This window comes from Xylaria bambusicola (assembly GCF_022495145.1).
Source record: "Xylaria bambusicola strain CBS 139988 unplaced genomic scaffold F5B22scaffold_62, whole genome shotgun sequence".
NCBI lineage: Eukaryota > Fungi > Ascomycota > Sordariomycetes > Xylariales > Xylariaceae > Xylaria > Xylaria bambusicola.
In genome coordinates, this window is record NW_025953615.1 from 171,989 (window position 1) to 185,896 (window position 13,908).

General features: G+C 46.0%; 2 protein-coding genes and 1 non-coding gene across 3 annotated transcripts; all 3 read right to left on the reverse strand.

Annotated features, from left to right (window-relative positions):
• Positions 1–7,708: 7,708 nt before the first annotated feature.
• Positions 7,709–7,799, reverse strand: F5B22DRAFT_t181. Its single transcript has one exon. It is a non-coding gene; the product is annotated as a tRNA-Thr (tRNA).
• Positions 7,800–8,940: 1,141 nt separating this feature from the next.
• Positions 8,941–9,867, reverse strand: F5B22DRAFT_651061 (uncharacterized protein; the record flags this gene model as incomplete). Its single annotated transcript, XM_047979404.1, has 1 exon — positions 8,941–9,867. One exon carries the CDS (start codon positions 9,865–9,867, stop codon positions 8,941–8,943), a length of 927 nt encoding a protein of 308 aa, XP_047826364.1.
• A 519-nt stretch (positions 9,868–10,386) lies between these two features.
• On the reverse strand, positions 10,387–11,866 carry F5B22DRAFT_639449 (uncharacterized protein; the record flags this gene model as incomplete). The annotated part of the gene is made up of 6 exons (XM_047977716.1): positions 10,387–10,487; positions 10,550–10,819; positions 10,877–11,233; positions 11,287–11,408; positions 11,470–11,709; positions 11,790–11,866. 6 exons carry the CDS (start codon positions 11,864–11,866, stop codon positions 10,387–10,389), a joined length of 1,167 nt encoding a protein of 388 aa, XP_047826365.1.
• Between the last annotated feature and the right edge of the window lie 2,042 nt (positions 11,867–13,908).

The window sequence follows — 13,908 nt, forward strand, 5'->3', positions numbered from 1 at the left end:
CGTTCTGTAAATAAATTATTTAAAACTATTATAATTAATTTAAAAAAAAAAAAAAAAAAAATTTAAAAAAAAAAAAAAAAAAAAAAAAAAAAAAAAAAAAGATCCCAGAAGCCGCAGTGTGTGAAGTCCCTTGCTCTAGAGCCTAATTTGCGCGTGTTATCCAAACTGCCCTACCAAATGCTATGATGAGTACGCTGTATGTATGCTAGTGTTGAGATTGGACATGCTCAGTACGCATGACAGCCAGACTCCTTTCCCAAGTATGCTTCGGGTGAAGATGCCTTCTTTCCAGTGGAATGCCGAGCCCATCTCTACATACCTAGGAAAGGTAGTATATGTATGTCCGTTGCCTGGCTTCGTTTTTCTCTTGCAGAACTAGTTGCGTAGCGAACATGATGAACTGATCGAGTGACAACAGTGGGGTGCATAGCCTACTCTACACACGACACAACTCGATAGTACTACACATGATGCTACATTAGTTATATGTATGTAGGTAGGTATGTGTGTGTGTATCTGCAGACTGTAGGTCGGGCATACAGGATGTGTGACATGGCATGGTTCAGCATGCTTGGTATAAGGCCGGTGCTTTTGGGCTTACCACCATCAGACACCATCAGACACCATATCATCAGGTAAGTAAGGCAATCAAGAGATTACTTGCCCATATCTTGATTCATTTGCCCAGGCAGCTGCACACGCTGCACACTACCCACGGCCTATATTATCACACCAACTCCGACTCGCAGACATTCACGCCATGTTACATGAAAATAAACATTGTCCGAATAGCCAGCGTCTCCATCTTAGGTATCGTCTTGTTTACAGGATCCAATGGGTGGTGTCATTGAAGCCACCCGGACTTTCTTGAACATTGCTTCTTGAAGCATTGCCATCTTGTTGCCTGCCTATCATCCTAGCACCAACAGGGCATTTTGTTCACAGCTCAAACACCCACCTTTGAATTTTTACCGAACTACATACCTGAAAACCTAGGTAGTATAGGTATATGTAAACAGGAAAGCGAAGCTGCGTACTCCGTACATGTAGGTAGGTGCATACAAAATACCTACACGGATGTAAACCGCGCACGTTCAGTACGGTACTATATCGTACTACCGTATATCCCCAATGCCAACGTACATATACTCAGACCCAATACGCTTAAGCGTCGGCACTTGATCCAGATTCTGCCCATGGGCGTCAGCCACCATGAATCTACGCTAGGTACAGTAGTGACGGCGCTACTGTGGGCTTCTCCCCTTCGCACAGCGTGCTTGCAGCAGATATGGGAATCTCTATGGCGGTACGACTCTGAAGTTCGTTGGGTACCTGAGGAGATACTCCACGTGGTTGAGCAGGTGTGCACCGGGGAGGCGGAGGCAGCATGTACACCATGATGTACCTATTCTCTAGGTAGGTAGTGTGCCAGCCATTCCTTTCCATCTCCATCTCCATCTCCCGCTCACCCTCCCGCTCAGTCTCCCGCTCACGAACCGGCCAGCTTCACTATCTTAATCTTGTACCTACCTACCCATTGTCGAAGATTACCGCCAGTAGAGCGTACTACATATAAGTAAGGAGTACATTAATAAGGTACAGTAGCAGGTAGATACGCCCTAGAGCTTTTATACTTACTATGTACGCATTCAAACTCCAAGAGAGTTATTTCTCGTTGGGATCATTCAGCTCCCAAGATTACCCCAAAGGCCAAAAAGCAATCCTTCAATCAACGATGGTCATAAGGTAGACTCTGCGAATCGGATGGCAGGGCAATCGAGGATCCCCACCATCTACTACGAAGTAAGTACATGCCACGTTTTCCAGTAACCACCATGTACTACCGCATAAAACCCTGCGGAGCAAGGCTCTCTTCTCTCTTCTCTCTCACTCTCATACAACCCCTCTTGAATGACTGGATGACTGGAGGTCCTGCCCGCACTGCGCCGCACCGAGGCAGCTGGCCAACAGCACCCGCTTCTCGGTGGTTCTCACCATCTCATTTCGGGAGCGAGATCCAAACCCTAGCTCAGCAACTATCTACATAGTACTACTCAGTAAGTACTACTCTAGGCATGTACAGTACTACTATGTACATACTTATATACAGTAGCTTAAGCCCTTCCCCATGTTTCCTGGCGTAATTTTCATTCGCCCACGGCCGCACTCAGATCTGACATTGCGCAGGACACCCCGTGCCCTTCCAGCGATGCGCCCGAAGACTCCCTGTATTGCACGCGAAGTCCCTTCTCTTTTCCCTTTTCGCTTTTCCAATCAGCATAGAGGAGCTCCCTTCCGTGCCCAAGTATACTACCTATGTAATACTACACTACCTAGGCACATAATGTACTTACTTGACAGCCGTCCCATCTTCGACAAGCAGTCTCATCCATCCGCTCAGGTCAGATTCTACCGTACTCACTTAATAGGCCGTCATACGATTCGGGTTACGGCAGACTCTCCCCGACCTGCTCGCACGCTACTTAAATACAAGGTGCAAGTAGAAGTATACATACTTAGGTGGTATGTTCTTACTTATGTGCTCCAGGCTCCCCCACACCATCTCTGTACGCATTGCTGGTAGTGTTGTACTACATATCAAGTTCAACTGTATGGCTACGAGCTTGCCCTATCAGCTGGTAAGTAGGTAGGTACTTGAGGTAGGTATGTTCTTTTACAATGCAGCACGGACGGATACTCGTTATTGGCGAACGGGGCATACTGTTGTCAATCAACAATATATTTTATTCATAGTATGTGGTCGACCTTAGTGTAGAATGTAGAATACCATGCCATGTCAGGAAACGGTTGGTACGATGCACGAGCCACCGCGCATCCTCAATCACCCGCAGGACTCTACCAAAATTCCCTTCACCGGGTTCTGCCCGGGTAGCTTACTGTGAAGGGCAGTTGAAACAATCCTTGGCGCGATTGTGATTTCCTTTCTAGCCATCAGGATTTGTGACGAAAGTGGAACGATGCGTCAACTAACAATAGTGCTACTATGTACAGGCAGTTCAGTGCTTAGTCCTTGGTGTTCTGCAATCCGCATTCTGCACTTAAGTACGTATATGTATACTGTGCCACTGGTCAGTGCCGGGTCTTGCTGTCTGACATTCACGAAGGATTCACTCCCGGTTGTGTATGTAGGTACAATCATCTGAACGCATCCTTGGGACTAGGCAGATCCGAGGATGGTTGCCTCCAAGGACCAAGGACCTCGATCCGCGCCTCATACACGCCGCGGCAATTCCTTCACCGTGATCAAAGTCGATGATTCTCCAAGATGCTTATTTGGTGCATTAAGCGCCCTTCACCCCGTTGTAAGCATTACTACAATACTTACACGCCGGCCATCGCGACAATGTACATACTGTACGTGTATCACAAGCGGGAAGCGGGCCATCTAACAGGGCTGTTCCGCATTACGGCCATACATACAGTAGTAGGTAGTACCACGCTCTCTGCGAACAAAGTGAAAGTACGATGTATATATACATGTGATGTCGTGTGCCCATGAGAGACTGTACTATAAGCAGAGGAATACTAGGTATACTAAACGTCTTTGGGGCTCACACAATGGCAAATACTCAGACTCAGAGAGTAGTGAGTTGAGATACCTTCAGTAGGTAGTTGAGGTAGTTTTGTTAGTTCTCACTTACGTATATAAATGTAACGGCCATGCATTACAATTTTTGCAAGGGATTTCATCAATTCTAGATGGCCCTTTCAGGCTTTACTTACATGTAGTACTTAGACAACTCATCCACGTAATGCGTATTTACAGGGGTTCGGCCGAGCGGGAAACTGGAACAGCAGTTTGAAAATCATAGATAGCTTGTCCTAGATTTCCCGTACCAAGAAAAAGATGAAATATGCTTGGTCTGGGGTTACTATAGAGAACTATAGCGAACATGCCTGCCTACATGGTTTGGGTAACGCTGGAGAAATAGGTAACATATAAGAGGTTCCCAATTAACATAGCATTAACTACATCCCCGTCCGTACCTTGCTTCTGCGGCTATCAACCTACCAAGTTTACAGGGGCGAATAGACGAGCTTGCCAGCTTCACAGCCTGGATCAGCCCATTTGGAACCCCCCCAGCAGTGTGACGACGATGGTTTTGTGTAGGTACACGTGTAGCCTTACTAAGTACGTAGGTTAGGTAACTCAAATGGTAACGCAAACAAGGGATTTCTCACATTTCCGAGGACCCGAACCTGACGTTACGCTACTCATTTAATTCAATTAACAGAGCAATACACTAAGGAATAGTATACGCCGAAAGAAGAACCGTGATACAACGGCTGACTTTAGCGCAGTGAGCACGTCAGTAAGAATTATTATGTTTGATTTGCTTGTTGTAAGTCAGAGCTAGTCACTAGTCAGCGCACGCCACGAATAGTGCAATGCCTACTCCCAGGGCCAAAAATTTTTAAATAAAGAATAAATAAATAAACAGAACCTAAGGTAATGGCAAAACGTTCTAAGGTTAGGCCGCTGTTCGTGAGAATGTTGTGCAAGCCGGTAGTTCCAAGGTTGTATTCAAGGCCTGATGAACTCTTGAAGGGTGAACAACTATACGGCTTAGTAAATACTATTTCGGTATGCACAGATCTACTAGGGACAAGCTGTTAGAACATTCTATGCGTGGATTGCATATGAACCAAGTTTTACTATTTCTTTCAAGTCTTACATTTTAAATTACAAAGGGAGAGACTAAACACAGTCTTGGTTGAGAAGCTCGCTGATACTATGTACTCAACACACGACTACTTGCCCTAAGTATGCGCGAGACGCCATGATTAGCAAACTCCGGAGACTAAAGAGATCTACCCGGCAATGCTTACCGTGATGGCGGTCAACTATCGACTTACTCATCCTATTTTAGTGTAGTGTGGCATTCTATTCCTTCGAAACTTCGAGCTCCTTGGCGTATAGACTATCAGAATACTACTGACGTACATACATTATAGTGCAGGTAATGGACCAGGCCACGTTTCTTCACCTGGGCGAACGCTAACAATCCCATCCCTTTGAAAGCTAGTTTACGGTACAATACCTTTGAAGCGGATCGAGCCCCAATACTATTGATAGTGTTTCCCGTTTCCCATGTGAGCCGACCTACGGTACTTACATGTACCTACTACCGTATTGACTCTCTGTACTTGAGCCTCTGCCCATCTACACTACAAGGGCACGTACAACATCAATGGCTTACAGACGGCTTTCACAGCATTACGGCTCTCGGGGTCAGCTGCACTAAAATCATAAGTAATGAGAGAGATGGGGCGGTACTGTGATATGACAATCCATCAGACAACCTACTCCTAGATCAGCGGGTGATTGATCCCCGTTTTTCCTAAATGTTCAGTGTTCGTGACACAGCGACTGGGACAAAAACAACAAATGATAAACTCTCCAGACAGAGACGTGTCTATGAAATATGGGCCAGCGGACATGAGTCCAAGTGCACACGATCTCCATTGAGAATTGGCTGCTGTCTTCCAAACCAGTCGCACACTCATCTCACATGGAACCTGAGACATGCAGGAGCGTCAGGACATCATGTGTGTGACTCGTGCACCTATGCAACAGTCGCATGAGCAAATGCCTGTCCACCATCTGTCTGCATAGACGTCCAACAATGTCCGCGTCGCCCTTGCAGAACAGATGGTGGGCGGGTATAATCGGAACAACCTGTCAACATGCAAGGCTACATCGTCAACCGATAAGCAGAAAGGTAGAATGAGTGTTGGCTCGTTGCAAGCCAGGCAAATGAAGCCCTTTGACAAACTTGTGATGGGTTCAACAGCGGGATCTCCTCCTTGCAGACGCCTTCGGGCTGTTCTCTCTGTGTACCCGATAACCTCTTTCGGATATGTGGCACACGATCTCGTCTCTACCTCCCTCTAACGGGCCGAAACTGACGAGGCACCTTGCCGAGTCCCAGGGTGCCGGCTTGATTGCTTTCCTGCCATCCCACTACCGTTCCCACTGGGACACAGCAGAATTTTGAGTCACAATCCTCCGCGTCAGGGTAGTGCGATCGTAAGATCTCTTCTTTCCCCAACTGCCGGATAGGATGGGATGGATGGGAAGGTTGGATGCTCTGCGAGAGAGCTATGGGCAGGTCGTGCTCTTCATTCCACGTTGTCGCCCTCGCAGCGTAGCGCCACCTGTGGTATTCCGAGACCTTCACACAACCCTTCTGTCTCGGACATGGATTAATACTGCACAGGTAGGTCGATCCCCCGCCGGTCGGGAACACCAAGGGAACCCGTTCGTCCTGTCTATCGTCCAACTTCTATGCTGGGTCCCGTCGGCCTACTCGCTTGACTGCAGGATCTGAATCCTCTTTTGGAAAAATTTCGCGATCGAGCTATATTGCTGTCGGATACCTACCGCCCGGGCGTTACGTTTCCTAACGTTGCACATCCTCCCCGAGAAATAATTTCCCGCCCGCGAACCCGGGGTTTGGGATCTAGATTTTCGCCGAGATAGTTCCTTGTCACTGATATCTGTAGCAGGGAAACATAGTAGTTTCTCGCTTATCTAGGTCGCACAGTGACGTCTGTCACCACCTATGGGGCACCAGAGTTATTAAGGGCAATCTCTGTAAGACTACACCCGTGCTAGGAAGCAAGGGAGTCAAGCAGGCAAATTTTGGCCGATTATAGTAGTTTTCGGGGTCTCAGATAACTCCTTTTCAGATCTTTAGCAGTGACCCTATAGCGCCAGCCCAGCTTGAATAGTCGCCTGGATAATCAGATGCTGTAAGTGCACTGTAGGGGGATATGGGCAGTACAAGGTCGTTAGTAACAGTCTATAGGTAGTTTAGAATGATTTCGTATGCTAAAGTACTCTAGATGATGATGTCCCATTGGGTGACAAAACTTCATGCGAGCTATGTCCGGAGTTTCAATTCCCTTTTTCCCTGTAGAGTAAAATGATCATATCCCGAGTGATCTTAAAGCATAACACAAGTTAAACTTGTGACTTACAGTTTAGCAATGCGATCTATCACTCAATTTGCACGAGGTCCATCTATCCACCAAGCCTGGCCAAGATCCTTGAGGAAGCCACGACAGAACGCGCTGTGACAATTTTTATCCCCTTGAGCTAAGTTTGGCGAGCAGAGATACGGATGTGTTCATACAGCATGGCGGTAGACTAAGAAGGTATTTGAAGACTTGGAGAATACCACTTTCATCTCAAACGTTTAGCTGATGATTTGATATAAATTCCTAGCAACAATAGCTCCCTGGTCCATTCGTTACCCCCTTAGTTTCGAGGCGGTGCACAGACTTCATATAAAAGGATATTCAGTGAGGAGATCTACAAAGAATTGCCATCTGCAGAATATTCTATGTCCTCTGAACGTATCCCAAGCGAAGCGCACCCGGCGGATAGGTCAAAAAGACTTGAGAAAACTTTTACAACTTACCATCACTATGTTCAGAAGTGATGAGAGTCGCAGCTGAAGCCGTCTGGCAATCTAGGGTGAAGCTGCTATCAAGTATTCCAAACGCGCATCAATAACCAATGAATTATATATTTCTTTCAGTATATGATAAGAACATATTCTCCGAAGTTGGCATAAGTTCATGCTATATGATCTCACTATAAGACCTGAATGAGATAACAACCTAGCCATGAGTAATTATCTCCAGAAGCAGATAAAACATGAAACATCTGCCAAAAAAATGCCTCCACGCGGAATCGAACCGCGGATCTTGTCATGAACTCGCAAGCTTGAACATACGAGTGACACGCATTACCCCTGTGCCATAGAGGCAATCGTTCTCCTGTGAACGGAAACTGGTAAACTTTAACACTTTAGCCATTATCACGTCCAATCGAGTTACAATTGCAAAAGCTTCAAGTGCAAGGTATTCACATTAAACTGCTCGAAATGTTTACCTTCATCAAAGTTGTCTGTTTGCCTTTGTAACTATACTATGGTACTACAATTGCACCTAGAAACAGCCTCTGAACCACCAGCTCTTAGGTGCAAGACTTACCTCGGTAGTGTGTTTGTCCATAGCAGTGCTGTTCAAGCTCGTTATTGGTCTACAATGCCATCCGGAATCAACGAATCACGTTCATGCGGTGAAGACTTTCTTTCAATTCTTATGATTCAATTGAATACTTTTGTCAGCCTAATATGATGAAGGATTTCAATTTCACAGGGGTGTATGAGAGGAACAAAGGACACGTGTATATTCAGGGGAATTAAGTGTCTCTTTAATACAACATTTCTAAACCAATCAGTACTCCGTTATTAACTATATATGGTCTTGCTTTGGTATCATCATAATCTATTCAATCTTTGTTCTCTTCTTATCTCGTTTCTTTTTTCAATAAGCGGGTGTCCCCGTCGTTGCTGTGCTTTGTTGAAAAGCTTACAACCGGGCTAAGAACTATATGCCATGCGGCTAAGGGGTTTCCTCGAATTGGCCAGTCTCAACGAAGAAATTATAGAGGCAAGGGGAAATTTAGCAGAGCTTGAAAGTATGTATGTATACACCCCAGGGGTGGTTATCATTGACATCAAGAGTAAGGTTCATGACTCCTTACTCTCTGTCGCAAGATTGGTTTTTGATGTGGCAGTTGTGTTGTTGTGTGCTGCTAAAACTGCGGGAGCTTCTTGATTCTCCTCAGCTGAGGTGTAAACGGATTCTAGTTTTCAGGTGTATATATAATCATCTCGAAGGCGGCAGGGTGGACTCGCGCTCTCCCTGTTTTCATTAAGAGTCACAGCTGTTCTCGTTGGTCGTCTGAGCCAGCAGACAGACACAAGATCATAAATTGTTCCTTATAGATGCATGTTCGAACTTGGGAGGTGGACTTTTGGCGACACCCTAACGGCGCTACGTAAGTTGTCAGTGTTGTTAGATTTGACTTACTATTAGCTTGGAGCTAACGAGGTGCGAAATCTATAGCCGTATATAATCCTCTTCACCGGTGTATCTCAGTCTAGAAAGTTCGCTTTCTAGTCTTCTCACTCGACCTTCGAGAGCATGTCGAGCTCGTTTATGATGGCCTGCGACAAACCTAGCCCTATTAGTTTCTCTTGCGTCATATAGTACTTTTTGCAAAGCTCGTGGCAAAATCTTGAGAGCGTCTTCATTAAACTCAATCCTTTGGTCCTCGCAAAGCGTCGTTATGAGGGGCAGTAGCTTTTCTAGCATTCTGCTGTCTTCAATGATCCATTCGAGCTTTTCCTTTAGTGCTGTAGTGTTGTTAATATCAATACCTTCAGCCTCAGAAATAAGATACGCGAGAGGTACCACTCGTTTAAGCTGCCACTTAACTAAACGAATCTCTTTCTTGGACTTCTCGTGCAGTTCTCTGTAGGCATTGTTAACACAAAGGTGGTCCGTTTCCATAATTTGACCACTGCCTTCCGATGGTGGAGTTACTTGTATACTTGGCATTGCAGAGGTACCAGCTTTGCTAATGTTTATATCTTCAATAGCTTCTTGGCCCCCTAGGCCGAGAATCTGGTCAAGTACTGCGCCCTGAGCCTTTGATACTGCAACTGCCGGTTGCCCAGGTCTTTTGATGACCATGTGACCGTCATGGCCTCTCTCGCATATCACGAACTTTCTGTTCTGGACTTTAGTGCCCTTATCGTTTTCAGTAAAGCCGTGAGCTTTGTCTTCTACCCATATTCGTGTGGGATGAGAATGTAGCGCTTCTTTTGCAGAACCCAGATTACGAGGGTCAATTTGTGATGAATTCAGTATTCCAGTTGGCGGAGAATCCAGCACATGTGACGAACGAGAAGGTAGCGGCCACCCAACTATAGGTTGATCAACCAAAGATTGATTTCGCGTAGTTCCAGCGCCATTCTTCGTCATTCTATGGCTTTTGTTATTAACTGGAGTTGCTGGCACAGGAGGCTTGTTTGCTGGCTTTCGGTAATCGTTTCCGCCAAAAACAATTCTTCAAGAGGGGATGAAAAGAGCTGTAGAAATTTGCTTTAGGGTGTCGGGAGTGTTAGAAGTATCAGTGATGTGATTCCAAGACCTGCTTGACAAGAATCACAGGAGGTGAACTGAGTGAGAAGTACCGCGCGCTATTCCCATCTCATAGATATACACCAATACGATGAAAGAAACCACAAAGCTATTGTTCCCTTTGGACAAAAGACCGGAGTCTCTTTGAATGCCCCTATTACGTGAAACAAGATATTGCTACACTTTCTCTTTGTATTGAGCTATAAGCATTGGGGTACATAAAGGCATTGTTAGCTTAACGTTGCTAAGAGCTATTACTAACTGCTTTGTGGATTGGTGATGCATTGCCTCTAGGAGAAAGGGCTATCGCATCCCATGTAATTCTAGCTCTGATAGATCCGGACGCAATATTACATTTTACTAACGAGCCCATCCATTTCGCACACTAGTTCCAAATCCATCCGGTTGCGAGGCTACAGGGTTGCTTTGAAACGACTGTATCAAATTATGTCTTGGAGTAGCTTTGTGGCCGTTAGCACAACATAACCTTGACTAGAAGATCCTTAAACGAAAATCGTATTACCTGTAGGTCTCGAAGATGCGGTCATAAAACTACTAGACCTGTCTCCTCCTTGTCCCACCTTTAACCCCGAGCTCATCCGTCCACTAGGGACAATCATATTCCCGCCTACAATGCGATTGGATTGAACATTACTGAGAGGCACCCGCAAATTCATGGGATTGCGTGGTGATCTTGGTGTTCCAACAACAAGACCAGGAATCGTGGATAAGCCGAGACTTGTCGGATCACCGACCCGTTGACGGTGAGTTGATGGAGTGACAGGAATATCCCCTGTGCGTTGTTAGTAGAAAAAAATCTTGCTGATATTTTTGGATTAAGACTACTCACTCTGTATTCCCAGAGTCCGCGGCCAACCGGTCATTTGGCTTGGTAGGTTAGGCTGGGAATAATTGTAGGCACTCATATCTGGCTTCTCACGTAGAGAAGTCGATTGTCCGTAGACTGTATCGCGAGATTGGAAGTAGGGTATATCTTGAGTTTCAACTCCCTCGTTGTCCATAAACGGAGCCTGAATGCTAGACTTAACAGCATCTTCAGCGGCATCTTGGACCTGGCCAAGCATTGCCTTTCTCTTAAGCTTATCGTAAAGTTCCTGGGTTTGAAGAAGCTTCTTGTTCTTCTCTTTACATGTTTGCAAAAGTTCTTCGTACTTCTTGCGAAGATCATCACGGTCAATCTCCGCGCCTGTCCCGCGTCAGCAGAATAGTTTGGAAGAGAGGGCTGAGTTAACACTGTACTCTTTAATTTATTGTAGCAGTTTGCAATCTCGGCGTTGGCCTCGTTGACAACTTTGTCTAGGTGGACGTTGAGGTTGGAATACTTCTCTGTGAGTGTCTTCGACATATGCTGTTGGAAAATGCTAAAATATGCTTATTAGTACATTTCGTTTGGAGTCCTGACATGGGATAAGCAACAAATACATTTCTTGGGTGACCTGGTAGGCCCAGAAGCTCAGGGCTCGACTTGCGCAGTCGATGATAACATTAGGGCTAAGGCCACTAAGGACACTTGTCTTGTAGTCCTCGCTAGGCTTGAGGTTGGTGATAACGGCATCGTCAGGGTTGGATAGAACTGTGCCACAAGCCGGGCACGTCGTGGGCTGATCCCGTCTTTGACTTGCCAATCCAAGACGGGTCGCACAATCACCGCAGAAGATATGGCTGTTGAACGAGGAATTAGCTTTCTATATCTCGCGGAATTGACGATGTCAAGTACATGCTCCCTAGGTAGCCGAACTTACTAACAGGTTGTCACGAGAGCGCGATCGCCTAGCTCTTTGCGACACTTCAGCACATTGCACTGCAGAGTATGCTCCATGCTCTCGGATAGGATGTGGGTTTGGACGTCTACAGGCCGTTGAGGCAGAAGCCTTACGAGGACCATGATCTGAGGTTAACGACCAGGAATAGCAGAGAGCCCTGGAGGCTGCAATAGAGTCGAGGTGTCGTGGCGGATGACACAAAAAGGGTCAAAGAAGGCGAACAGACAGCACACCTACTGCACTACTGGACTTCGGCACCTTACCTGCACTATGGTTCACCGACAGGAGGCACGCAGCTATAAAGGAAGAATGAGGCAGTAGCCCGTTCCTCGACTATGTCGACTTCCCGTTGCACTTTCCACGTATTCAATCAAGACCAGCCCACACGAAGAACAGCTACTGGCACCTTCCGTCCTCGAATTTTGATGCTCGCCGTCTTGGGGATAGAATCACGTGTCTTGTTCTTGACATACGCGCTGTCTACTTACTAGCTATGCTAGGCTACCAAGGCAAAACACGTCTGTATCAGCAGCGCCCAGCAACAATAATAAGAACTGTATAGCCCTGCAATGCTAATGTCCTATTTATTCGCGTTCGAGCATCATGTTTTCAAATATAAAGCCTTGGCTGACATGGCGAATAGCTATGACGCTAGATACGAGCGAACCGACCCTTATTTCCTATTATGATGTGATGAGTTGTTGAAAGGCTGCGAGCGTTCTGGGATGCGTTCGTAATCTGAAGGCTATGACGCATCTTCACAACACGCTATCTTTTTAGTTGACCTGCAATGCGCAAGGAAGAGCATGGTATCATTTCGTACTAGCTTGGCCCCTTTCCGTCCCATATGCCTTCACTATGGTACTGACATGACTAGAATATCCAGCCCCTAGGATAACCCGAGGGCTTGGGTAATATACCTTTCGTGTCCTGTTCCCTCGTGGAGCGGCCTTCTAACAGAAAGAAGACAATTATCCCAAAGTTATGAAGAAAGGAATGCATCGATACCTGCCTACTAATCACATGGTGGGATACCAATTACCCCTAATGTGAGAGCACCCCGGTTGACCGGTTGATGTTCTTACTCAGCTAATCTTATATGATTAGCCGTATATAATCATATTGAATGTGGCACTGAGGGTGCTAGAGGCCACGATGCTACATTATCTCACCGAAGTACAGAGGGAATTTGGCAGTGTGATATCGATGGAAATTATCGTGGATGTGTGTCCGACGATACCCGAGTTCATCACCGAATCTTCAATTGAGTTCTATAGCCAAGCACATGGTGCTTATATTCTCGCGAGTAGTACTGAGCGCTCGAAGTTTTCGTGGGATACAACGCACAGACTCTTGGTTTATCGAAGCTGATGAAAGCGTAATGGATGGATGGTTAATTGTGATCATTTATATATTATATGAACTATGACCTATATAAAGACGGCGACGTAGCAATCGAACAAGAATTGTTCTTTCTTTTTATGGTGGTCTGCAGTGTAGCATCATTGAACTCATGTCCTACCGGGTTGGTAACACTAAGGTGCTACTCAATGAAGAGCGGCTTAGTCGGATTGTTTGGCGGAAGAATACCGCCGCTAATTGGACCGTCAAACATGGTGGTACCTGTCTGGAGGTGCGGATGGGGGCTAAATTGTTCGATACCTGCTCGAATATCACAGCTTGGCGTGTTTATCTCGCAATCCTAGATGGGATCATTAACCCAGGCAAGGTCTAGGCAAGCTATGTAAATAGTATTGTCACCTGATTAGTAGCATATCTGTTATGCGAACATAGTACGAAGAGTAGTGTGACGGCAATGGAAGCTTCTCTTGATGTCTAGAAAGCAATTTAGCCCAGCGAATAGGCAGTCTTTTGAAAGGGTCTGGATGCTCAAAAGTTTGCTGACCAGTGTTCTCGCTTGTCTCTCTCAGATGCTCGAACCAAGATTTTTCCTGCCTACCCCAGGATTTTCCCCCGCACGAGAACACATGCTGACAAGGAACGCTTTCCACTGAGTCGCATGAATTCATACTTACATCGTGGTATAGGAGTGTATATGATAGGTCTAGAGGGGCTGGCGATACCTGCCTGCCTTTCT